The sequence below is a fragment of the Doryrhamphus excisus genome, chromosome 6 (genome assembly GCF_030265055.1).
Source record: "Doryrhamphus excisus isolate RoL2022-K1 chromosome 6, RoL_Dexc_1.0, whole genome shotgun sequence".
Lineage (NCBI taxonomy): Eukaryota > Metazoa > Chordata > Actinopteri > Syngnathiformes > Syngnathidae > Doryrhamphus > Doryrhamphus excisus.
In genome coordinates, this window is record NC_080471.1 from 23,094,484 (window position 1) to 23,122,347 (window position 27,864).

The 27,864-nt window shown below is 40.1% G+C and overlaps 1 protein-coding gene across 2 annotated transcripts; it reads left to right on the top strand.

Annotated features, from left to right (window-relative positions):
• Positions 1-97: 97 nt before the first annotated feature.
• Positions 98-27,846, top strand: LOC131131610 (carnitine O-palmitoyltransferase 1, liver isoform-like). Of its 2 annotated transcripts, none has more exons than XM_058076457.1 (19): positions 98-263; positions 3,654-3,813; positions 5,941-6,083; positions 7,782-7,953; positions 8,114-8,215; positions 8,827-8,964; positions 9,040-9,117; positions 9,907-10,014; positions 10,537-10,624; positions 18,027-18,222; positions 19,982-20,170; positions 20,263-20,368; positions 20,458-20,574; positions 20,757-20,921; positions 22,884-23,015; positions 23,090-23,242; positions 25,852-25,965; positions 26,055-26,147; positions 26,284-27,846. In XM_058076457.1, the coding sequence occupies exons 2-19, from the start codon at positions 3,673-3,675 to the stop codon at positions 26,368-26,370; spliced, it is 2,322 nt and encodes a 773-aa protein (XP_057932440.1). In that variant the 5' UTR covers positions 98-263; positions 3,654-3,672; the 3' UTR covers positions 26,371-27,846. The 2 variants fall into 2 exon arrangements, with proteins under 2 accessions (XP_057932440.1, XP_057932441.1); XM_058076458.1 differs by lacking the exon at positions 10,537-10,624 and adding an exon at positions 11,071-11,155 and having other exon boundaries at positions 26,284-27,841.
• Positions 27,847-27,864: the final 18 nt, after the last annotated feature.

The following is a 27,864-nucleotide window of genomic DNA, read 5'->3' on the forward strand; positions in this document are numbered from 1 at the left end:
CACCTCTGCCCTTCGACCAAGGAGAATCCTGACGTCACCTCACTCTTTTTCTGCAATACCACATCAATCCTCTGGGGGGAGCTGTCCCGCCCGATAGAAACGTGACGTAGCAAAAGAAACAGACGGCATACACAAGCTTTTGCTCCATTCATGTAGCTCGTGTAACGTGAGCAGGACACACACAGCAGCGACACAACTGTGTCACATTCAGGAGCGAAAACTAAAGTCCTCCACAGAACTCCTCATATTCATAGGAACGTCTGGTGAGTAAAACGCCGTTCCGCCGTCGCCTTCGCGTATATCTTGCCTAGCTTGACTTGCACTGCAGTTTTACGAAGCAGCTCATTAAATATGGCTGCGACGGACACAAACACAAATGGATTCAGTTAAAAAAATGTGGCGGCGTAGCCTGGATTGTTTTTGTGTGAAAGCGATTGTAAAATATGCAACGGTGTTCAAATGTGTGACGTTTAAGAGCCGTAGAAAAAGATGGTAACTTTCGCTTTTGTCGGAATGCTTGCTAATAATGATTTTGAGAGACGTAGAAGTCAGAGCCGGAGTGCAAGCTGTTGCCGATTGAATATGTCAACTTAATTTATTGTGTTTATTAGTTGTATTGAAACATATATTGATTACATTAGTGGCTTACGCGCTGTCACTAGTTAAGATGTCTTCCTAGCAACGCCTATGTAGGTAATAGTGCAAATAAAGGTCATTCATTGTCATTTACCTGCTAGCTGGACACCACTTGGACACATTAGTGAACGATATTGTTGCCTATTTCTTTGCATTATAGTGATCTGTAGTGCAAATGGAACGTAATAAATAAATGCATTATGTTATTAAAATGTCACCTGATGCTGAAGGTCAGGAAAAAAGGGTCACCTGTGTAGCAGCACATACAGGATATGACGTATATCTGCGATGACTATAACATAATATTGCTTATTTTCCAAAGGGGGGGGTGCACATTAGTGACCCAGTTTCTGGCACACCACGTGGTTTGGGGGCTGCCATACATTTGACACATGTATGACACATGTTTCGTGTTGCTACCACGTTTTTTGTGGGTGGATTTGAAACGGTGCCATGTCATGACGGCACGGCGATTCAGGAGATCTGTGATCCACGTAAAAACAAAACGTTATGTTAAAGATTGCAGTAGCGGCGTTAACTGACATAATTAATTCCCTTTCATCACGGCGATAGAATCTTATTGACCAAAACACAACAATTATTTGTCGATGCAAACGCAACGGGAAAGGCTCGTCGGTACATTGGAGGTTTAAAGCTAGCTTGTTTTGCTAGGTCTTTAGTTCCTAGTTCTCCATGCCTACAAGCGGCAACGCGCGGCGACCTTTCCCCCAGTTTCCGCAGAGGAGGGTTGGTCATGTGATGCTTGGGGGAGGGGCGGGCTTTAGAGTAGAGAAGGGCGATACTGGATGATTTGGTATCGGCAAGATAACGCGCCAATTCTTGTATTATTGATACCGATTTAATACAAAGTAAATATAGGGACAATATTTAAATACAAGTGAATAATTGTTGGGATGGGATGTTGTCTTTTTGTCTAAGAAAACATGTGCATTTAATACTTTTAATACAACAATACAATTTGACCCATTTTATTGCATTTCACTGGTGTCAGTATCAAGTTCAGGCTGTACAGCACCAATAAATCAATAAATGATAATTTATCATTATTATTTTAAGTAGGTGGGTAGGTGACTGCCAATAAGGGATCCTCAAAGATGCATGTTCAGCCTCATCAGAGTAGAATTAAAATATCCTGTCTTCATATGCAGCTATCCTGTGTGTTTATTATCAATCCTTTTTATTTATTTGTTCTCCATATTATACAAAAATTGCAAGGAAGTGACACCAAGCAGACAGGAAATGGGAATGACCAAATAAAAGGTATAAAATGACAGGAATTCATGCCGAAAACAAGGAAAAACACACTTGATTTTACTTTTTAATGATTATATCGAGGGCTGCGCGGTGGTCGAGTGGTTAGCGCGCAGACCTAACAGCTAGGAGACCCGAGTTCAATCCCACCATCTCTGTATGGAGTTTGCGTGTTACTTGGCTGCACGGTGATCAAGTGGTTAGCGTGCAGGCCACACAGCTAGGAGACTGGAGTTCGATTCCATGTTCTCCCCGTGCATTGTGGGTTTTCTCCGGGTACTCCGGTTTCCTCCTACCAAAGACACATTTAGATTTGTTTCAACCTGAACGCCCGACACCAAATATGTATTTATACGTCTCTTACATTGTTTTTGTGCTTGAGACAGGCTAGAAGAGGTGATGATGCAAGTGCACATTAAAATAGCTCATGTTCGGTGCAGTTTTAATCCATAATATTAACCTTTATTTTGGTGTATACAGTATATAGAACAGGCTGCACGGCGGCGAGTGGTTAACACAGACGTCACAGCTAGGAGACCCGAGTTCGATTCCACCCTCGGCCATCTCTGTGTGGAGTTTGCATGTTCTTCCTGTGCATTGTGGGTCTTCTCCGGGTACTCCGGTTTCCTCCCACATTCCAAAAACATGCTAGGTTAATTGGCGACTCCAAATTGTCCATAGGTATGAATGTGAGTGTGAATGGTTGTTTGTCTATATGTGCCCTGTGATTGGCTGGCCACCTGTCCAGGGTGTACCCTCGTGAGGATAAGCGGTAGAAAATGTCAAAAGTGCAAAATAAGTAAACAAAAAGGAAAAATATCTTTTTGTATTTTGGGCCCGACGCCTCCCTGTGTCCAATAACATTGTTAACAATATACAGATATAGAATATTGTAGAAATATGAACAACACAACAAAAACAATCATACAAAAATTAACAGGAGAACTAGAAAGTATGCTCGTGGTATCGGTAATATCGATGTTTGTATCGACCCACCTCCTGCAGAACTGCTGTTTGAGTGGACACAACCTGTCTTTTACTTTTGAGTACTATTTCTATTCAATTACTGTGGTTTGCTATTCTGTTTGTGTTATTTGTGTAATTAATTTAGTAATGCAATCATTGGTGAAATGAACAGAAACCCAAAATGTGCATACGGACAAAAATATTGCAGTTTGTGGACGGCTGCAAGAGTAGTAATTACTACAATTTTTTAAATGTTATTTTCACATGAAATAAATGCTGAAGATACATTAGCTTTAATGTCTTGTTTTCACAAATGAAATCCATATTGAAAACGGATGACGCACTCACCTAACCGGTTTTCCAAGGAATTGTGGTTCTTACTTTGGCTTCGGCTTGCGGGAACCTGTTGTACCGAGAACGTTTCTTCATGTGATGTTTTAGTGATCGAGGAGACCACTGTTTAAACACACAGCCCTGAGTTTCTTCAGGCTATTCAACGGCAAATATAAGAAATGTTACTTTTCCCCACGACAGTTTAATTTTAATTTTATTAGTTAGGATTAATTTATCGAAAACATGACTGGAATACAGTATTAATGGTTTTAGAGCAATCCATGGTACAAAATACTAATTATTCTTACCGTCATGTCTGCTTCAACTTCATTTTTGTTTGAATAGCCAGTCACTATTAGTTTAAATAAAGGAACGTTTAAAGGAAGAAGCAACACAAATACCGGTTGTACTGTACAGATACTGTAATATACTGCTATGTCTTCCAGTACGCAAGCCACAGCCACCATGGCAGAAGCTCACCAGGCGGTGGCCTTTCAGTTCACCGTCACTCCAGACGGCATCGACCTGCAACTGTGCCACGAGGCTCTGCGCCAAATCTACCTCTCTGGTCTTCACTCGTGGAAGAAAAGGTTCATTCGCTTCAAGGTGAGAGCTGTTGTCTTTGAAACGGGGGGGGGGGCTAAGTTGAACCTTGTAACCTTGTTGGGTCCATCTGAGATGATTGAAATCCTTTCATCGCTTATTATCATCAACTAAGACGTATCATGTCTTGTCCTGGCTGATGTGAAGTAAATAAAATGCATCATAAAAGCTCTTTTTTTAAGCAATTGCTTAATAGATGCTGAGATTCTTTCCTATGGGGGTCAGTGATTTTCAACCACTGTGACACGGCACACTAGTGTTATCCAATATCACATTTTATAATAAACATTTATTAATCATCATTTGCAAATATTATGTCAATAGCCATGAATATATGGACCCAAATATTTCCAATTGCATTTGATTTATTTGCTCAAACGGAAAGAATTGAACAGGGATGGAATATTCCTTTAACCCCAGGGGTCTCAAACTCCATTTACCTGGGGGCCACTGGAGCTAGGGTCTGGGCAAGGCTGGGCCGCATCAGGTTTTAAAAAAAACCCCAAAAAAAACGCATTTATTTTTATTACAGAAAAATATACAAACTTTTTCAGTGCTTTGGTTCCGATTTTCTACAATAAAAGCTCTGATAAAACATTCCACTGTTCTCAAATATCTTCATTTTTATTTTTCTGCACACAAAATAAGATGAAAAATAAATAAACAAATCAAGAATCAATCAGTAATAAATAAATATAATAATAATAATAATAAAACAGCAAATAATAAAAACCTAAGAAACCACATATAGTTGGTGGGTAGACAAATGATTTTTTTCAGATTAAAATGAACAAAGCATTATTAGAGCCCTGTAGACATGACAAAACACGACTATAGTCACATTTATACTCTTTTTATTTACAACATATTGCGCAACTGCAGGGTCTTGAGACACATGCTAACTCGCAAACTAGAGAGCTAGCGACCTAAACGGTAGCCTTCAAGTTATTTCCTTCAAACGTAAATAGCCAAAAACTTACCACTTCCACACGGATAGGGAGGATAACTATTAACAGTTATTTAACCTTTAACATGAACATGAATCAAACGTAATAATTTTTTCTGGGTACATGATACCATACAGCATCCATATCAAACTTGCGCGGGCCGCACTAACATTAAACTTTCATATCAAGGCGGGGGCCTCAAACTAGTGACCGCGTGTTTGAGACCCCTGCTTTAACCAATCCGATTGAGGCTCAAACGGAAAGTTGTCAGACTGCGTTCTTCTTTGTGGTGTTTTTCTTCTTCTGTTGTTTATTGGCGGTCGGCAAGCAGCTTTCGTGTGCATTAGCGCCATCTGTGAAACAGAATCTAAACCCTTCTATACTTTATTCACAAGTCTAGTTTTATTAAAAAAGACAATATATATCTATATAAAACATGTCCTGAGTTTAATTATAAAATATTAGCAAGATTGAATTTGATCTTTTCCTGTTTAAATTGATCCCGGGTGCGTTCTTTCAGCGCATGCTCAGATATGACGTAACACGCAGATCCAGACGTTGTTCACTTTTAAAAATGGAGGCCAGCAATCGGCACTGGACGAAGCAAAGTTTGTTTTTGATTCAAACTAAATTTCAAGACTGGACGGACAGAAAAACTGGCAATACGGAGTTATTCCAACAAGTGAAAGAAAAACTCAAGGAAGCTGATATCACGTGATGTTGATGTTTACGTTTTACTGGGCATGCCCTATTGATATCTACTCTGGTTGATTTTCACGGCGCATGTAGACAAGAGATTGGAATATTCCTTTCCATGGATACCATTGTTTCCCGAAAGGTCATTCGGAAAGAGAAAAAGTGGTGATGTAAAAACGACTTGATGCACGTGTGAGGTCGTGGTGACATTTTGGAACATTTTTGGTTAGTGGTGTGCCACAACATTTTTCCAATGTAAAAAAAAAAAAACGTGCCATGGCTCAAAAAAGGTTGAAAATCACTGGTGTACATTAACACTCCCGTTTGAAAGTCACCCTCTCGCAAACAACATGCCTGCCACTTCATGCCAGTCCATGAGTCACTCAAACATAATGACCTGATAACATTGTCTTCACCATGTGATACACTATTCTAACACTTTGATCGGGTCCCTGTGACCTTCTTTGTCCTGTCTAACCTTCCACAGAATGGGGTTATGACTGGTGTGTACCCCGGCAGCCCTGCTGGCTTCATGGTCGTGGTCGTGTCTTACATGTCGTACAATAAATACAAACAGTTGGATCCGTCTCTTGGCTTGGTTTCTAAACTGGGACAACACATACCTATTAGGTAAGACACTTTGGTACCATCAAGATCCCCTAAAAAACCTTCACAGTTAACTAATGGCTACCAAAGACAGATTTAGATTTATTTCAACCCGAAACACCCAACACCAAATATGTATTTATACGTCGTTTACATTGTTTTTGTGTTTGAGACAGACTAGAAGAGGTGATGATGCAAGTGCACATTAAAAGAGCTCATGTTCGGTGCAGTTTTAATCCATAATATTAACCTTTATTTTGGTGTATACAGTATATAGAACAGGCTGCACGGTCGTCGAGTGGTTAACGCGCAGACCTCACAGCTAGGAGACCCAAGTTCGATTCCACCCTCGGAGTTTGCATGTTCTTCCCATGCATTGTGGGTTTTCTCCGAGTACTCCGGTTTCCTCCCACATTCCAAAAACATGCTAGGTTAATTAGCGACTCCAAATTGTCCATAGGTATGAATGTGAGTGTGAATGGTTGTTTGTCTATATGTGCCCTGTGATTGGCTGGCGACTCGTCCAGGGTGTACCCCGCCTCTCGCCTGAAGACAGCTGGGATAGGCTCCAGCACCCCCGCGACCCTCGTGAGGAAAAAGCGGTAGAAAATGAATGAGTATATAGAACAGGCTGCACGGTGGACAAGTGGTTAACGCGCAGACCTCACAGCTAGGAGACCCGAGTTCGATTCCACTCTCGGCCATCTCTGTGTGGAGTTTGCATGTTCTTCCCGTGCATTGTGGGTTTTCTCTGGGTACTCTGGTTTTCTCCCACATTCCAAAAACATGCTAGGTTAATTAGCGACTCCAAATTGTCCATAGATATGAATGTGAGTGTGAATGGTTGTTTGTCTATATGTGCGCTGTGATTGGCTGGCGACTAGTCCAGGGTTTACACCGCCTCTCGCCTGAAGACAGCTGGGATAGGCTCCAGCAACCCCTGCGACCCTCGTGAGGATAAGCGGTAGAAAATGAATGAATATTGATTATTTTGATAGTCAAATTTGATATTGGCTGCACGATGGAGGGGTGGTTAGCGCGCAGGCCTTATAGCTAGGAGACCAGCGTTCAATTCCACCCTTGGCCATCTCTGTGTGGAGTTTCCATGTACTCTGGTTTCCTCCCACATTCCAAAAACATGCTAGGTTAATTAACGACTCCAAATTGTCCATAGGTATGAATGTGAGTGTGAATGGTTGTTTGACTATATGTGCCCTGTGATTGGCTGGCCACCAGTCCACCGTGTACCCCGCTTCTCGCCTGAAGACAGCTGGGATAGGCTCCAGCACCCCCGTGACCCTTGTGAGGATAACCGGTAGAGAATGAATGAACGAGTATCTAGAACGCAATATTCTATGTGCCTTGAAAGATCAGTCAAAATCCTCTAAAATGGCCGTCTTTGAAGGGGATGTCACTTGAAAAAATGTCTGGTAGTGAATAAGTTAATCATTACTCCTGTAATGATTGCCGCCCCAGTCAAGGTAAACAATGACTTGCATGCATATAATCAGGTTATCGAGTGTGACTTGTTTAACTTTGCATCGGCAGCATCTCTGTGACATCATCTGTTAACAAATGTTACATAACATCTCCACATTCATTGAAATCATAACAGGGCACTTACGTTAAAAAAAACGATTTTCCATCGTTGTTGTCTGATAGTGGGCAACCATCGAAGACTCTGGTCTACATCACCTTTTGTGTCTTTTTGTTTATCTGCAGCAAATACATGTCTACAGACACTCAGAAGATCATGGGTGGAGTCCTGGTGGGCACGGGTCTATGGGTGACCATAATCATGATCATGAGAAATGTCCTCAAGAGCTTGTTGTCATGGCACGGATGGATGTATGCACGCCACGGATCCGTCTCTTGGTCCACGCGACTATGGATGGTGAGACGCGGATCGTCGCGGCAACCCGATATCACTTGATATCGATCTAATGGATGATACATCTTATTAATACTTATTTGTGATGTCGCTCAAACAGAGAACAATCGATGCGATCATCCATGAGATTGTCTGATACCAAACATCTTTTCTGTTTGTCCAGTTGTTAGTGAAGGTCTTCTCCGGAAGGAAACCGATGCTTTATAGTTTCCAGAACTCCTTGCCACGACTGCCTGTTCCATCTGTTAAGGATACCTGCAGGAGGGTAGGTCCTGCTAACCTCATGGGGCTTTGTTTACTTTCCAGAATTCTACCCTAGTTATTGGATCTACTACAGTAAACCTTGATATATCGGATTCAATTGTTCCCACTGGTTTTGTCCGATATAAGCGAAATCCGTTATATGCGTATACAGGAAAATGTCCGTTTTACGCATATATCGGATTTATATCTGGTATATGCGTAAATCGGATTTTATCCGTTATAAAAAGGCACTTCCTTGACTATGTTTCCAATGTACCTGGACGCGCAGGCAACGCTGCAAACGCTGCAAATGACGTCGTATAGCGGCCTGTCACCATTCGGCGAATCGGAGCGCCACGATGCGGCCATCCGATATATGCGAGGGAAATTTAATGGAAATGCATTGGAACGGGACTGGAGATTTTGTCCGAAATAGGCGAAATCCGTTATAAAAAATCCGATATTTGCAATGAATTTTTATTGGAAATGCATTACAGAAAAATGGGTTCTTTTTTATCTGTCCGTTGTGAGCGAATTTCCGATATATCCGAGTTCGATATATCCGAGGTTTACTGTAGATCTACTCTACACTGTACTGTACGTATTGGGACAACGAATGCTTTATTCTTGCAGTACCTGGAGTCGGTCCGCCCACTTATGGATGATGAAAAGTATGAAAGAATGAAGGGACTCACAAAGGACTTTGAGAAGAATCTGGGGCCAAGACTGCAGTGGTATCTCACACTGAAGTCGTGGTGGACATCAAATTACGTGAGTAAGATAGAATTGTTCCTTTTGTAATATTACATATCTATAATGTTTTTTTTTCTGCTCTTCACCATGCAGGTCAGTGACTGGTGGGAAGAGTATATTTACCTTCGAGGTCGAGGGCCCATCATGGTTAACAGCAACTACTATGCCATGGTAGGAAATGCCTATCCCGATATCGGCCGTTACCAATACTAGTCCGACGATTACTATTCATGGCAGAAAATGGTCCATAGATCAATAATCACTTTCTTGGAAAAAAAAAAAAACGGTGTCAAATGAACAAATACATAAATAGATTAATCACAGTAATTAATCACAGTATTAATCATGATTAATCACCACGTCATACTATGTCTAAAATGCAAATGTTTACTATATTTTACTGAGAGAAAGAAACAACAGTGCAGGATTATGCAGTATATGTCATATATATATTATGGTAATAGTTTTATTTAATTTGAACATGCATCAGATTACAATTGAATGCATCCCATAATTCCATAATCAGTTCACAATTCCACATGTCCAAAAGGAGTAGGAAGAAGCAAAGCTTATTAAATCCTACCCCTCCATCTGGTACTTTTACAATCAGTAACATTTGTTCACTTCCTGCTTTCCTAATATAGCTTAAGGTATTTATTTTTTTTAATTTTTATTTTTTATTTAAAAAAAATAAATAAAAATTGTATTTTGTATAATTGTATTCCAGTGTATTTTTTAATTAAAAAAAAATTAAATAAAGCCTAAAATATTATTAAACCTTAAACTATATTATTATGTATGTATTAACAGAACATTTAAACCACAGAACCATTAACGTGCCGTTTTTGGCAACCCTACTAAAAAGGTACAAAATCATTTAAATATTAATATATTATAATAAATATTATATATATATATATATTAATAATATTAATTAATTAACAATATTCTCCCCCGCAGGACTTCCTGTATGTGTTTCCCACGTCCATTCAAGCTGCCAGAGCAGGTAACGCCATTCATGCCATCATGCTCTACAGAAGAAAGCTGGACCGAGCCCAGATCAAACCGGTGAGTACGGACGCGCTTTTGTTCAATCAACAAATATTCCGTAATGTAGTATCGACTAAATTAGTTCACGTCAGTGCGCCGCTTTGCTTAATTATCAGTGATTCAATAGTCAAATCAATGTGTGTGTTTTCACTTGCACAACACTCGCTCACATCCGGCTGGAATTGCATTGCTAATTTCGCTAAGCGAGATAATTCATGTTTTTGTGAATTTCTCCTATTGGTTCTAGAATGCTGTTGAAAGAGTGAATTGTAACGACTCTGCTGAGATGGCTCCATTCACTCCTATCGCCCCTTTTCCTTTCGCCAAACCCGCATGTTTGTTTTAGTGCAAATTTTCCAGTATCCTCATCAAATCTTGTCACCTTTTCTACAGTACGTTTTGTCAACCTTTCACAGATTTCAACCGACTGTATGAATTTTGTACAAATTCCCATGCATGGGCTTGCAATGTTACACACTCACATTCAGTTGTCTCTGTTTTACTGTCTTGTCCTTTTCGCTATGTCGGACGCTGCGTTAGATATACTTGCTGGCAAACAAGGTTCCTCTGTGCTCGGCTCAGTGGGAGCGGATGTTTAACACTACCCGCATCCCTGGTTTGGAGACAGGTAAGATGGGGACACACCTCTGCTGTGCCCTCTGACTCATTCCCTTCCCTGTGATCCATGTCATCACTATGGCAACAGCCGTTGGAAACCCTGACTCCTTGACTCTATGTCAGCATCAAAGCCCCGGAACAATCCAACGTATGATTGGCTCTTGTAGAACTATGGAGATTAATTGAACAAATTTCAAATTTCATGTACGGGCTTAGCTGCTGGCATCGAAAGATGGGCAGGCCTCTGGTTTCTGGACCCCGTTTAAATCCGACCCCCCCCCGGCAGCTCTATGACGTTCCTCCTGCTGCTTTTCCAACCAATCCTCATCATTTCCTTTCCATCTCATCCATTCTTCTGCCGCTGTAGGTGTGCGTGTCTGCTGCCTTATTTTTGGATTATGATGATTTTAGAATGTCATCTCTATTTGTTTGACTCTCCCCCTTCTTGCTTTTCAGCTCATGCTCCTAAACACAATTCCCATGTGTTCCTCCCAATATGAGCGTATGTTCAACACCAGTCGTGTCCCAGGTGTAGACACAGGTAGAGTCCTGAGCAGCGTTGTGTCCTCCACACTATTACCACTGTACTTCTCCTTGGGACATTTTGTCTGAATTGGAAAGAATAGAAATCGTAAAATACTCGTGTATTTGCTCTTTTTTGCACGTGTGGTGAGTAATTTGCATGTGAGTTACGTCCGCGGTGGGTGCAGCTGTGAGATCTGCAAGGCTGACAATGCTGGGGTGGCATGGTATTTACTAAGTATGAGCTAAAGTGGGAATTGGGAGTCGGACATACATTCAGTCACTTTATTAGTTTTGGTGTGAAACCCATTGTACTGTTTTACATTGGGTTACAACATCGGTTCTGTAGTGCAATATAATTGTTTATACTTCACCATGTTGCATCGCTTAATTGAATAATTTTTTAAAAAGTCATTAATTTTGCCGACCCTGATAAATTGGCGTGCATGTATACTCGGGTGCATCAAATTTGAATGGGAAATTTTAAATTCATAATATCAATTTGGCTGGCATTCCATTTTTTTCTAATGAACATAAAAATGTCTTTTGCAAAGTTTTGAGGAAATCCATTGAGATTTAGGGGTGCCACCTTACACATAAACTTTTGGAAATTTTCGGAAAATGTGCAATTGCCAAAAAGCTACATCTGGCTATCTAGCTAGCTAGCTAGCTATCTAGCTATCTCTCTCTCTCTCTCTCTCTCTCTCTCTCTCACTTGCGCTAGCTAGCTCTCTCTCTCTCTCGCTAGCTAGCTAGCTCTCTCTCGCGCTAGCTAGCTCTCTCTCGCTAGCTAGCTATCTCTCTCTCGCGCTAGCTAGCTCTCTCTCGCGCTAGCTATCTCTCTCTCGCGCTAGCTATCTCTCGCTCTCTCTCGCTCTGTCTCTCTCTCGCTAGCTAGCTCTCGCTCTCTCTCTCGCTAGCTCTCGCCCTCTCTCGCCCTCTCTCGCTCTCTCTCGCTAGCTCTCGCTAGCTCTCTCTCTCTCTCTCTCTCTCTCTCTCTCTCGCTAGCTCTCGCTCTCTCGCTAGCTATCTCGCTCTCTCTCTCTTGCTCTCTCTCTCTTGCTCTCTCTCTCTAGCTCTCTCTCTCTTGCTCTCTCTCTCTTGCTCTCTCTCTCTCGCTCTCTCTCTCTCGCTCTCTAGCTATCTCTCTCTCTCTCTCTCTCTCTCTCTCTCTCTCTAGCTATCTCTCTCTAGCTATCTCTCTCTTGCTATCTCTCTCTCTCTCTCTCTCTAGCTATCTCTCTCTCTCTCTAGCTATCTCTCTCTTTCTAGCTATCTCTCTCGCTATCTCTCTCGCTATCTCTCTAGCTATCTGTCTCTCGCTCTCTTTCTCTCGCTCTCTCTAGCTCTCTCTCGCTCTCTCTCAAGCTATCTCTCGCTCTCTCTCTAGCTATCTCACTCTCTCTCTAGCTATCTCTCTTTCTCTATCTCTCTCTCTTTCTCTCTCTCTTTCTCTCTCTCTCTAGCTATCTCTCGCTCTCTCTCTCTCTCTAGCTAGCTCTCTCTCTCTCTCTCTCTCTCTCTCTCTCTCTCTCTCTCTCTCTCTCTCTCTCTAGCTATCTCTCTTTCTCTCTCTCTCTCTAGCTATCTAGCTAATGTTATCTACAGTAGAGGCAATGAGCACTAAATACCTATAAATATGACTACAAATCATTCAAATTACAAAACCGCAAATTTGCTAGTAATATGTAATAGGAGTATAAATACCAAAAAAAACATAAAGATCACCTCAGAGTTCTTGAGCTGCAGTCTTTGCTGACCTCAAATCTCCATGGCGACCATTGAACTGTTCACCACTTTATTCCACAAAAACAGACGTATGGTGGCACCCCTAAATAATCATCATGTATCGGAAAAATATATTGTTTTTACATATATTGGAACATTTTTAGTACAACCCAGCCATATCAAAATTCAATAATAGTGTTTTTTTTGATGCACCCTAATGTATATACGTGTTTGTTTTCCTCCTGTCTCCGTACCACACTGGCTAGGTGACAAGAGGGTCCGTGTGTCTTTGTACATTGGTTCTACAGAACGAGTGAACCCTCCTGTCACCCATTCAGCCTTTTTGTCCCGGTACGTGGAAGTGGGGGGGGGGGGGGGGGGGGGGGGGGTACTGTTGAGTGCCTACAATGACAGCGAGCTTGCAGCAATTCTCATGCAAAAGCAACGGTTTCTAAGCGTGGAGTACTTTTGAAAGTACTCAATAAAGCTGTTTTTGGTTTGTTTTGCCATAAAATACCGCAGTTCTTTGCCGGATTGAGTACAGTGAAGTCATCGCTGTATAGTTCAGATGTGCGCATATGAATATGTTATGTTATATTCATGTAAACTGAGTCGTTTGGCTTTTTGGAATCGGTGCAAATTCGGTGTTGGTAATAACGAGGAATTGAATACTGTAGCTGTACCTGTAGCTCTCTCTCTCTCTCTCTCTCTCTCTCTCTCTCTCTCTCTCTCTCTCTCTCTCTCTCTCTCTCTCTCTCTCTCTCTCTCTTTAGCTATCTCTCTCTCTCTCTCTCTCTTTAGCTATCTCTCTCTTTCTCTCTCTCTCTCTAGCTAGCTCTCTCTTTCTCTCTCTCTCTCTAGCTAGCTCTCTCTTTCTCTCTCTCTCTCTAGCTAGCTCTCTAGCTAGCTCTCTCTCTCTCTCTCTAGCTAGCTCGCTCTCTCTCTCTCTCTCTCTCTCTCTCTAGCTCGCTCTCTCTCTCTCTCTCTCTCTCTCTAGCTCGCTCTCTCTCTCTCTCTCTCTCTGTAGCTAGCTCTCTCTCTCTCTCTCTAGCTAGCTCGCTCTCTCTCTCTCTCTCTCTCTCTAGCTCGCTCTCTCTCTCTCTCTCTCTCTCTCTCTAGCTCGCTCTCTCTCTCTCTCTCTCTCTGTAGCTAGCTCTCTCTCTCTCTCTCTCTCTAGCTAGCTCTCTCTCTCTCTCCCTCTCTCTCTAGCTAGCTCTCTCTCTCTCTCCCTCTCTCTCTAGCTAGCTCTCTCTCTCTCTCCCTCTCTAGCTAGCTAGCTCTCTCTCTCTCTCTCTCTCTAGCTAGCTCTCTCTCTCTCTCTCTCTCTCTCTCTAGCTAGCTCTCTCTCTCTCTAGCTAGCTCTCTCTCGCTCTCTCTCTCTAGCTAGCTCTCTCTCGCTCTCTCTCTCTAGCTAGCTCTCTCTCGCTCTCTCTAGCTAGCTCTCTCTCTCTCTCTCTCTAGCTCTCTCTCTCTCTCTCTCTCTCTCTAGCTCTCTCTCTCTCTAGCTAGCTCTCTCTCTCTCTCTCTCTCTAGCTAGCTCTCTCTCTCTCTCTCTCTCTCTAGCTAGCTCTCTCTCTCTCTCTCTCTCTCTCTCTAGCTAGCTCTCTCTCTCTCTAGCTAGCTCTCTCTCGCTCTCTCTCTCTAGCTAGCTCTCTCTCGCTCTCTCTAGCTAGCTCTCTCTCTCTCTCTAGCTCTCTCTCTCTCTCTCTCTCTCTCTAGCTCTCTCTCTCTCTAGCTAGCTCTCTCTCTCTCTCTCTCTCTCTCTAGCTAGCTCTCTCTCTCTCTCTCTCTCTCTAGCTAGCTCTCTCTTTCTCTCTCTATCTCTAGCTAGCTCTCTCTTTCTCTCTCTAGCTAGCTCTAACGAGGAATTGAATACTGTAGCTGTACCTAATAAAGTGGCTGGAAAGTGTATCATCTTTACAATCGCCACCCCGAGACCTGAACACTTAAAGAAGTATCAGGCCAATTATGGATATTAAGAGGGGGCACAACTGAGATGATGTCCTTGTGTAATCATAGCGGTACTAACATCATGCTTCATAATACGGACTATTAATGCATGCTCTAATATGCACAATTTTACTAAACTAAAAGTAAAAGCAGTTCACTTAGGACTGCCTCGGCACTCAAAACCAGAAAATGCCATTAACGTGGCTAAAGGTTGTATCGGCATTCTTCTTCTTCAGTAGATAGTAGATGGTCACCTCCATCAACATTATAGCTGGAGGTTTGATAACGGAGCAGGCAAAGTATAATCTGCATGTCTGCTACTTCCTGTTTGGAGGGGTTGTTCCAAATGTAAGCATTCTCTGGTTTCTCTGGTTCTTGTTGGGACACTGAAAGCATCACCAAGACAATATACATTTTTGTTTTTGCATTTGAACACACCCAAAAATATTGTTTGTCTTGATTATGCTCCGTGCTGTTCAAAACAAGTTTTGAATCAATCAATCTTTTATTTTCCATCCACTTTTCCTGCATGTTCAAGAGGCCTTTTTTTAGTCACATAGTCCCTTCCATCGCATATTAGATCACCTTCAACGTCTCATCCTCCTTATCATTTCACATGTTGAACATTCACATTCATGAATGAATGCCAAATATAGGAAATTATGTAAAAATAAGAACTTTTATGAAGCTCTTGCCATCCACATGATTATGCAGTGGATCCCCGCATATGTATGTGTGACAACACAAATTTGCAGATTTTTTTTTTTTAAATTTGTGGAGAACATCTGCCCATTCCGTGCTTTTAATTTCCATAATTAAGATGTAATTTGGTGGTGCTCTGTATTTTCAGTAAATCAGTTTGATATTTACTCCCACAAACCAGCATGGGATTATTATTATTATTATTATTATTATTATTATTATTATTATTATTATTATTATTATTATTATTATTATTATTATTATTATTATTATTATTATTATTATTATTATTATTATTATTATTATTATTATTATCCAAACGCCTACCTCATGCACAGTGATATACATGCAAAAAAAAATTTTTTTAAAATACAGCAATCCTTTGTTTATTTGCTTAATCGGTTCCAGACCTGACAGAAATAAGTGAATGTCCGCAAAGTCGGATTCAGTAATAATAAACAGAAGATTTTCATAGTTAAAGCATACAAAACCCTAGCATAACTTTCTAAATACGATTTTTACCATTATTAGAGCCCTCTCGGCATGAAATAGCACCCCTATAGTCACCTTTACACTCGTATTATTTAATTTTTTTGATATCATAACAGAAAATAAGACATAAATAAGACTCATTCTCACATGTGTTTCAATAAATAAATGTCTTACGGACGTGTGGACAGGAAGTGATGTCAGGGATTTAGAGTTGAGTTTTAGTTGGAGTCCGGCCACAGCATTAGCCTGTGTTGTTATTATAATGATGATGTTTATTAAACAGAAGATTTTCATAGTTAAAGCATACAAAACCCTAGCATGACTTTCTAAATACGATTTTTTTTACCATTATTAGAGCCCCCCTGGCATGAAATAGCACCCCTATAGTCACCTTTACACTCATATTATTTAATATATTCGATATCATAACAGAAAATAAGACATAAATAAGACTCATCCTCGCATGTGTTTTAAGAAATGTCTTACGGACGTGTGGACAGGAAGTGATGTCAGGGATTTAGAGTTGAGTTTTAGTTGGAGTCCGGCCACAACATTAGCCTGTGTTGTTATTATAATGATGATGTTTATTAAACAGAAGATTTTCATAGTTAAAGCAAACAAAACCCTAGCATAACTTTCTAAATACGATTTTTACCTTTATTAGAGCCCTCTCGGCATGAAATAGCACCCCTATAGTCACCTTTACACTCATATTATTTAATATTTTTGATATCGTAACAGAAAATAAGACATAAATAAGACTCATTCTCACATGTGTTTCAATAAATAAATGTCTTACAGACGTGTGGACAGGAAGTGATGTCAGGGATTTAGAGTTGAGTTTTAGTTGGGAGTCTGGCCACAACATTAGCATGTGTTATTATAATAATGATGTTTATTGTTTTTGTTGTTGTTATTATTATGTTTTTTATATTTTTGGTACTACTATTATTATGTTGTTATTATTGCTATGCTAACTGCATTTTGTTGCGCTGTACCAGTGACATAAGCAATAACCATAATGTTGAATCTAATCTAATCTTTATTGTGCCAGTTATGAGATAGTTTTTAATATAGTTTTTATATAGTTATTTATATAGTTTTTATTATATTTTTAATTAATATAATTTTAGTTCATTGAGAACATGTTTGCACTTGACAATGTTTAATATATCAATATTTTGAACTAATAATAGGCCGCAGTCAACCACGGAAAACAGCTATCATATATTAATTAATTCCGAGTGGTGTTAAAACCACGATGGAGTACTGGGAAGCCCAAGCGGCACGCTTCCCCAACTGTGATACTCGTTATTTTTGGTTGCACCGTGAGTGAGGTGGGCGTTTGGTTTAATGAGCTGAACGTATCTTCATAGTTGTTTCAATTACTTTTTCAATTTTATAAGCGGGGATCTTCTGTGTAATTAAATTCTAATATCGTCCTGATCTCATTCACTTTTTGTCAGTTTGCAGTCATGCAATAATTGACATAATTTTTTTTCTTGCTCAAAAATCTACCCTCTCTAACCTATGATGACTAAGCGACATGTTAATGTTTACATCTTTATTTAAAGAATATTGTAAATATTACATAGACATGTATAAGAGTACATAATTTTGGAATGACACAAAATAACCAAACCATGAGGTCACCCGCCTGAGGAGCTTAGTCACAGGATTGCAAATAATTTAATAATTTGGAGTAAGTGCATTAAATATTTTGGCAGCCTTTCCCGGATGTGTGCCTTGCTCCAATGCTGTGTCTGAACTTCCTGGGAACGTCGGTTAACATCATGGTGTGGATATGCTAATACAGCGATGTGCCATTTCAAATCATTTTTTTTGTCATTTACGAGGTGATGAGTATAGATTTTTGAGGATTTGGAAAAAAAAAAGTGGACTGCAACAATATGAGAATAAACAAAAATATTTTTATTTCATACATACACAATACACAAACACACACACAACAATGCTGTTCGCCCTTCTCCATCTTACTCATGGTCCTTCTCCTCCAGACAACCTTCAGCACATGAATGAGAGCAAACACATAGCGGTGTACCACAAAGGCCGCTTCTTCAAGGTGTGGATGTTTTACGACGGACGGCTGCTCTTGCCGCGGGAGATCGAGCAGCAGATGGAGAGGATCCTGGCTGACAAGTCCGAGCCAATGCCAGGAGAGGAGAGGCTCGCTGCGCTTACCGCAGGAGATAGGTGTGTGCATTGCAGGCACTCGTCATATTTATGAGTGCTGGTGGCATCTGGAGGACAGTGCATGTAATATATATTATATATACAGTAAACCTCGGATATATCGGATTCAATTGTTCCCACTGGTTTTGTCCGATATAAGCGAAATCTGTTATATGCGTATACCGGAAAATGTCCGTTTTACGCATATATGGGATTTATATCCGGTATATGTGTAAATGGGATTTTATCCGTTATAAAAAGGCACTTCCTTGACTATGTTTCCAATGTACCTGGACGCGCAGGCAACGCTGCAAACGCTGCAAATGACGTCGTATAGCGGCCTGTCACGATTCGGCGAATCGGAGCGCCACGATGCGGCCATCCGATATATGCGAGGGAAATTTCATGGAAATGCATTGGAACGGGACTGGAGATTTTGTCCGAAATAGGCGAAATCCGTTATAAAAAATCCGATATATGCAATGAATTTTTATTGGAAATGCATTACAGAAAAATCGCTTCTTTTTTATCTGTCCGTTGTGAGCGAATTTCCGATATATCCAAGTCCGATATATCCGAGGTTTACTGTACATATATACAGTGGTGGTGACATTGACATTGGAAAATAAGGGAAATTGAATTTGGAAGCTTTACTTGGAACCTCCTTAATATCCAACAGTGCAAAATGTTGATTCTTACAGTCTGAAATTTTGAGTATTTGGGTTAGCACGCAGGCCACACAGCTAGAAGACCCGAGTTCGATTCCCCCCCTCAGGCATCTCTATGTGGAGTTTGCATGTTCTCCCCGTGCATGCGTGGGTTTTCTCCGGGTACTCCGGTTTCCTCCCACATTCCAAAAACATGCAAGGTTAATTAGCGACTCCAAATTGTCCATAGGTATGAATGTGAGTGTGAATGGTTGTTTGTCTATATGTGCCCTGTGATTGGCTGGCCACCAGTCCAGGGTGTACCCCGCCTCTTGCCCGAAGACAGCTGGGATAGGCTCCAGCAACCCCTGCGTCCCTCGTGAGGATAAGCGGTAGAAAATTAATTAATCAATATTGATTATTTTGATATTCAAATTTGATATTGGCTGCATGGTGGTGGAGTGGTTAGCGCGCAGGCCTCATAGCAAGGAGACCAGAGTTCAATTCCACCCTCGGCCATCTCTTTGTGGAATTTGCATTTTTTTTCTCCCACATTCCAAAAACATGCTAGGTTAATTAGCGACTCCAAATTGTCCATAGGTATGAATGTGAGTGTGAATGGTTGTTTGTCTATATGTGCCCTGTGATTGGCTGGCCACCAGTCCAGGGTGTACCCATGCCTCTCGCCCGAAGACAGCTGGGATAGGCTCCAGCACCCCTGCGACCCTGGTAGAAAATGAATGAATGGTCGGCGCGGCGCCTGGATGGTGGACGAGTGGTTACCGCTACCACTCAGATAGGAGACTCAGGTTCGATTCCCCCCTCGGGCATCTATATGTAGAGTTTCCATACTTCCGTATTCCGGTTTCTTCCCACATTCCAAAAACATGCTAGGTTAATTAGCGACTCCAAATTGTCCATAGGTATGAATGTGAGTGTGAATGGTTGTTTGTCTATATGTGCCCTGTGATTGGCTGGCCACCAGTCCAGGGTGTACCCTGCCCTTGTGAGTATAAGCGATATATAACGAACGAATGAATGAATGAATAGTTTGAGTAATTAGTTAATTAAGGTTTCTTATTAAGATTACTTATCTTGACTGGCAACATTGTTGATATATCGACTGTGCGCAGGACCCCATGGGCAAAAAGCCGTGACGCCTACTTCAGCCGTGGCAAGAACAAGCAATCGCTGGACGCCATCGAGAAAGCAGCCTTCTTCGTGACGCTCGACGACACCGAGCAGCGGTTTGAAGAAAGCAACCCAGTCAAGTCCCTGGATCGCTATGCTAAATCCTTACTCCATGGAAAGTGCTACGACAGGTTGGAAAAAAATGCATGGAAAAAAAAAATATATATCCGTTACGCAAGGCAGCTCGATACACCCAGGGGGTTTCTTCTCTTTACTCACTCAGGTGGTTTGATAAATCCTTTAACCTGATCGTTTTTAAGAATGGCACCATGGGTCTGAATGCTGAGCACTCCTGGGCTGATGCTCCAATCATTGGTCATCTGTGGGAGGTGTGTCATTCTGGTTCACATCAGCGTTGTGTTCAAATACAAGTCGATGAATGACATTTTTAAATGTGTTTTTTTTTGTTTTTTTTTAGCACGTGCTTTCAATGGATCCATTTAAGCTTGGATATACTGATGAAGGGCACTGCTGTGGGGAGAGGCACCCCAACCTACCTGCCCCACAGAGACTGCAGTGGGATATCACCCCTGAGGTTAGCACATTTAGCACGCTAAATAATATTTGTAGTGTCATGGAACTTTGCTTCCCCCTGCTGGTTGCTTTGACTACCTGCACCAGTCTTAGTTATTGCATGCTTTTAACACTCAGGTATTCAATCAATTTCACAGTATATTTTTTTAGCCTAATGTATTATCTTTTGCATTTGGTTTTTAGTGCCAAGAGGCCATCGACAGCTCGCTGACGGTTGCCAGGACTCTCGCTAACGATGTGGACAGCCACATTTTCCCTTTCAATGACTTTGGGAAGGGTCTCATCAAGAAGTGCCGCACCAGTCCTGATGCCTTTATCCAAATCGCCCTGCAGTTGGCTCATTACAGGGTTAGTACGTTCCCCCTTTGTCGCTCATTTGCATGAATGTAATCTCTGTTGATCAATAATAAGCTATCATAAAATGTGCATGATGTGGAGGAGAGGTATAGAAAATGACATGTTGTAAAATTAGAAAGTTGTACTGTTAACTACTGATTTTCAAACTTGTATAGGCGTGGTTGATGAGCCAATACATCAAACTAAACAAAATAAATTAAATAAAATTTTAATAAATTAAAATAAAATTTTAATTTAATTTACTTATTTTTTTAATTTAATTAATTTTTTTATTTAAATAAATTAAAATAAAATTTTAATTTAATTTACTTAAATTTTTTAATTTAATAAAAAAAAAAATATTTTTAAAAGTCTATTGCATTGTTTTTCCCCCAGACACACATTTCTACACTAGAATCTAATTAAATTTGAGTGATGAAAAATTATGAAAAATAAGTTTTAGTACTTGTGAAACTTATATTTACCATCATTTCTTCAGTCATCCCTCCTTTATTGTGATTAATTAATTCCAGATCAAATAGTGGTAAGTGAATTTCCCCACAGTAGGATTTCTTACGGCATATTTTTGTAAGTAGAGCATAGAAAACCGATTTATAACCATCCTCATTAACACCGTTAAAGCCCTCTAGACATGAAATAGCACCCCTATAGCCACCTTTAAACTTGTATTATCTGATATAGTAGATGGAATAATAGAAAATAGGACATTATATATATTCAGGCGTGGGGAGAGTTGTTTTTTTAATTTTTTTTCTGCTTCCGGGACTTCTTGTAGTAGCATTAGAAGATCAGACCAGATTACCGACACCCTCAACTTGAACTGAGAGAGGTACAGATCGTTTAGAAATAAACGAGTTGCTGACAGCTGCTAGCAAGCCAAGCTAACTGGAAAAACTGCTGCAGTTCAAAGCGGTTGCCTAGCAACAGCGCCAAACGGAAAGCAAAATGATGCCAGTCTTGGAAATCCAAAATGAGAGACCAGGGCCGTTCTGGCTGACAGATGATGCTTGGCATTAGATAGATGGTGCCTCCAAGAATGTCCATCTGGGGTTCGGCATCATGTTGACTTCTCCATGACCAACATTGGGAGTTATTTTGCGCTACAGGAGCACGAATAAGGAAGGATACATCTTAGTGACCTGCTAGCACAGATTGGAAATGTACGTTAGCGGAACAACAGCCTCAAGAATGGATTCTCTGAGATCACTGATGAAGTCATAAACCGTAAGAAAAATAGCACTGAACAAGCATAACACGCATCAGGGTACTACAAGATGATAATACTGCCTTAGTAAGGAGGTTAAACGCGTTTTCCTTATCCGTCAATAACATGAACAGCGTGATGCGTTCATGAACATCACAATGTAGAACATGAACATCAGGCTACCACATCAACAGGTCGCTAAATTAACATACCGACAACTATAAGTGTAGAATACTACATACGCATAATACATAATATATATTATGTATTATATAATATTATATTTATAGTATTATATTTGTATTTTTCTTAATTTAGTCATTTTTATGATTGAAAATTCTCGGTTTAGACCCATAATATTTTTAAAAATGCATTTTTTGCAAACTCATAAGCTCTATTCAACAATGAAATAACATGATTTATGAATATATTTAGGAAAATCCGTCAAAGTGAAATTAAAACGCCACATCCGATACACAAAAAATTGAATTACTATTGTTAATTCTGTTATTATTTGTTCCCAAAAATTTTATTTTTATGACTGCAGCCCCTTTGTAATGTCACTCATAAGTTTCTTAAAATACCAGCAGAGGGCAGTCACAATATGATGATGATAAAATGATTTTTGCTAATGTTTTTTTTTCTAATTTTATATTGAAGCCAAAATTCATTCTTCTTTTTATTCTTCATTTAGAATATTTAATGAGAAGTAATCACTGTAGAAGTTGACTGATCTTGTCTCCAAACAGGACAAAGGAAAGTTCTGCCTGACCTACGAAGCCTCCATGACCCGTTTGTTCCGTGAAGGCCGAACCGAAACAGTCCGCTCTTGCACCATGGAGACTTGCACCTTCGTCCATTCCATGATCAAAGATGAGACTGTAAGATCATTTTTTTTGCCGAGGCATATGGGATTTGCTTCAACAGACTTGTTCGTCTTCTGTTGTCCTGTCAGAGAGAAGAACGTCTGAAGTTGCTGAAACTTGCAGCAGAGAAACATCAAAATATGTACCGCTTGGCTATGACGGGCAAAGGCATCGATCGCCACCTCTTCTGTCTTTACGTGGTTTCCAAGTACCTGGGAGAAGACTCGGCCTTCCTCAAGGAGGTAGGGACTGCCAATGATTGTGTAAATTGGATTTGGACTTAGCATCAATTCATTCCAGAAGAGTCAACTTAAACCAAAACAGACTCTAACCAAGGCAAGTTTTTAGTACAGTGGTGCCTTGATTTGCATCATTAATTCATTCCAGAAGAGTCAACTTAAACCAAAACAGACTCTAACCAAGGCAAGTTTTTAGTACAGTGGTGCCTTGATTTGCATCATTAATTCATTCCAGGAGAGTCAACTTAAACCAAAACGGACTCTAACCAAGGCAAGTTGTCAGTACAGTGGTGCCTTGATTAGCATCATTAATTCATTCCAGAAGAGTCAACTTAAACCAAAACAAACTCTAACCAAGGCAAGTTTTTAGTACAGTGGTGCCTTTTATTAGCGTCATTAATTCATTCCAGAAGAGTCAACTTAAACCAAAACAGACTCTAACCAAGGCAAGTTTTTTAGTACAGTGGTGCCTTTTATTCGCGTCATTAATTCATTCCAGAAGAGTCAACTTAAACCAAAACAGACTCTAACCAAGGCAAGTTTTTAGTACACTGGTGCCTTGATTAGTTTCATTAATTCATTCCAGAAGAGTCAACTTAAACCAAAACAGACTCTAACCAAGGCAAGTTTTTAGTACAGTGGTGCCTTGATTAGCATCTTTAATTCCAGAAGAGTCAACTTAAACCAAAACAGACTCTAACCAAGGCAGGTTTTTAGTACAGTGGTGCCTTGATTAGCACCCTTAATTAATTACAGAAGAGTCAACTTGAACCAAAACAGACTCTAACCAAGGCAAGTTGTCAGTACAGTGGTGCCTTGATTAGCATCATTAATTCATTCCAGAAGAGTCAACTTAAACCAAAACAAACTCTAACCAAGGCAAGTTTTTAGTACAGTGGTGCCTTTTATTAGCGTCATTAATTCATTCCAGAAGAGTCAACTTAAACCAAAACAGACTCTAACCAAGGCAAGTTTTTTAGTACAGTGGTGCCTTTTATTCGCGTCATTAATTCATTCCAGAAGAGTCAACTTAAACCAAAACAGACTCTAACCAAGGCAAGTTTTTAGTACACTGGTGCCTTGATTAGTTTCATTAATTCATTACAGAAGAGTCAACTTAAACCAAAACAGACTCTAACCAAGGCAAGTTTTTAGTACAGTGGTGCCTTGATTAGCATCTTTAATTCCAGAAGAGTCAACTTAAACCAAAACAGACTCTAACCAAGGCAGGTTTTTAGTACAGTGGTGCCTTGATTAGCACCCTTAATTAATTACAGAAGAGTCAACTTGAACCAAAACAGACTCTAACCAAGGCAAGTTTTTAGTACAGTGGTGCCTTGATTAGCATCTTTAATTCCAGAAGAGTCAACTTAAACCAAAACAGACTCTAACCAAGGCAAGTTTTAGTACAGTGGTGCCTTTTCTTAGCATCATTAATTCATTCCAGAAGAGTCAACTTAAACCAAAACAGACTCTAACCAAAGCAAGTTTTTAGTACAGTGGGGCCTTGATTAGTGTCATTAATTCATTCCAAAAGAGTCAACTTAAACCAAAACAGACTCTAACCAAGGCAAGTTTTTTAGTACAGTGGTGCCTTTTATTCGCGTCATTAATTCATTCCAGAAGAGTCAACTTAAACCAAAACAGACTCTAACCAAGGCAAGTTTTTAGTACACTGGTGCCTTGATTAGTTTCATTAATTCATTCCAGAAGAGTCAACTTAAACCAAAACAGACTCTAACCAAGGCAAGTTTTTAGTACACTGGTGCCTTGATTAGTTTCATTAATTCATTCCAGAAGAGTCAACTTAAACCAAAACAGACTCTAACCAAGGCAAGTTTTTAGTACAGTGGTGCCTTGATTAGCATCTTTAATTCCAGAAGAGTCAACTTAAACCAAAACAGACTCTAACCAAGGCAAGTTTTTAGTACAGTGGTGCCTTGATTAGCATCATTAATTCATTCCAGAAGAGTCAACTTAAACCAAAACGGACTCAAACCAAGGCAAGTTTTTAGTACAGTGGTGCCTTCATTAGCATCATAAATTAATTCCAGAAGAGTCAACTTAAACCAAAACAGACTCTAACCAAAGCAAGTTTTTAGTACAGTGGTGCCTTGATTAGCATCATTATTAGCGTCATTATTTAATTCCAGTGGAGTCAACTCAAACCAAAACAGACTCTAACCAAGGCAAGTTTTTAGTACAGTGGTGCCTTGATTAGCATCATTAATTCATTCCAGAAGAGTCAACTTAAACCAAAACGGACTCAAACCAAGGCAAGTTTTTAGTACAGTGGTGCCTTCATTAGCATCATAAATTAATTCCAGAAGAGTCAACTTAAACCAAAACAGACTCTAACCAAAGCAAGTTTTTAGTACAGTGGGGCCTTGATTAGTGTCATTAATTCATTCCAGAAGAGTCAACTTAAACCAAAACAGACTCTACTTTGGGAAAATACTAAAGTAGTAACGCCACATGTGAGAAAAAGAACATAAATATGGTGGTGGTAGTGTGATGGTCTGGGCTGTTTTGCCGCTTCAGGACCTGGCTCAGTTCTCGTAGGCTCAGTTCTTGTATTTCACTCAATGATGACCCCATCTGTTATGTTGTAGGTCCTGTCCGAGCCTTGGAGACTCTCTACCAGTCAGACACCTCTTCAGCAGGTGGAGCTGTTCGACCTGGTCCGACACCCTGAATATGTGTCGTCTGGAGGAGGATTTGGACCCGTATGTTGTCATGCAGTGCCAAGAAAGCGGAATAATAATTTAATATGAAGACCTGTTACAAATTGATGTACATTTTTGTCTTCTGTTAGGTGGCGGATGATGGTTACGGCGTCTCTTACATCATCGTTGGGGAAAACCTGATCAACTTCCACATCTCCAGCAAACACTCCAGCCCGGAAACTGTGTGTTCACTTTTATTTACTTTCCTTATCACCTTTTATTTTGCATATTGTGTGATCTTAATTGAGCTCTTATTTCTTAAAATGACAAATGTTTTTTTTTTGTTGAATTTATATAAAATTAATATCTTCGTTACAGGACTCCCACCGCTTTGGCGCCAACATCAGGCAGGCCATGTTGGACATACTCGACCTCTTCCAGCTTGACAACAAAGCTTCCAAGTGACTCTTATCATTTTAAACAAGTTATATTAATTCTTCCGGAGGCTGTACAGAATCAAATGTAGGGTTTGGGATATTTACATTTATGTTTGTAGAAAAAAAAAAAAAAAATAGGGTGATTGGGATTATATTTCCAAACCTTTTACGTGTGTTTGTGTGTACCGTATGCATACTGCAAAGATGGATTCTAATGCTAGTGCACAGATCAACGTTTCTATTTACAGGACTGTATACAACAGTGCCTTAGCGATGACCCACTTATGTATAAAAAGGGCAGAAAGGGAGGAGAGATTAGATCTGAGATCAGTTTTTATCTCACTTCATTTTGAAGGATGGAGCAGAAAACATAATTCAATATTTAAGGTTTTAAGTTGCAATGTGGTGCAGGATCTTCTTCTGCTTTGATTATCTTTCTTTTTTTTTTTATTTCCTAGACTCTTTGTCTTTGCTTATTTACATCTTTAAGCACCTCAATACTCATCGTCAGGTTTGGTCCGCAGAGTGTGTATTATTCTAGAAATTAATGCATCATGTGACCGCGGTCTCTTTCCGTTCCGTGCACATATGCATTGAACGTGCGATTGTACGATATAGCGACTAATGTTTGTGTTGTTTTTTCATCCTCAGGATTGAATCACTTGGTGTAATAATCTTAAAGTGCTTTTTTTCCCCCAGCATGTATATGTGCAGCAGTCGTAGAAATGCAGTACTGTACAATATGACTTTGGTGATGCGTTCACTAATGTTTGTTATATTCACTACGTATTTGTTGTACACTCCACGAATGAGATGGTTAAGTAGGGTCACTTTCATTTCACTGTTTTATTAGCCAACTTTTAATTTGTCGAGTAGTATCATGGCGCCGATTTTTTTCATCTCTACAGTCCAAAAAGACCACTTGTCATGCTTTGGAATGCATTTTGTGACGTGCGTGTTGCCAGTACCATTTTATTTATTTTTACTTTTAACTTCTTTATGCGGACAACAAACACATTCGGGCTACGTCACATAATGCCTCCGTTCTCATTTAGGGTGACACAGATCTTTTTTGATGACAACCTTCGCCAGAGTGTTTTAGTTGTATGACTTATGAGTAGATGTCATGTTTACACCGCTGCATGGTTTTGGAAAGTGATGCTGTATATGTTTGCTTCTAATTTAAGATAAAAAATGACAAGCAGCTGGGACATACCAAAATAAGTTTTAACAATAAAGCGAATGTCAGACAACTATTTTGAGTGCTGAGTGTGTTAAATGGGTGTTTTTGTGTTTTGTTTTTTACTTTGTGTTAAATTAACGCTGTAAAAGTATACATGCAACACTTGTAGCCGGGCCTATAGAGCCACAACAGTCCTTATTGGCTAAGGGAGAACCCGCGATTATGTTCTGCGTGCTGATTGGCTTCAGGACAATGTCAATCAATCTCGAAAACTACCGTTAGCATTAGCTTCTTGTTCACCGCAGCTGGGACATACCAAAATAGGTTTTAACAATAAAG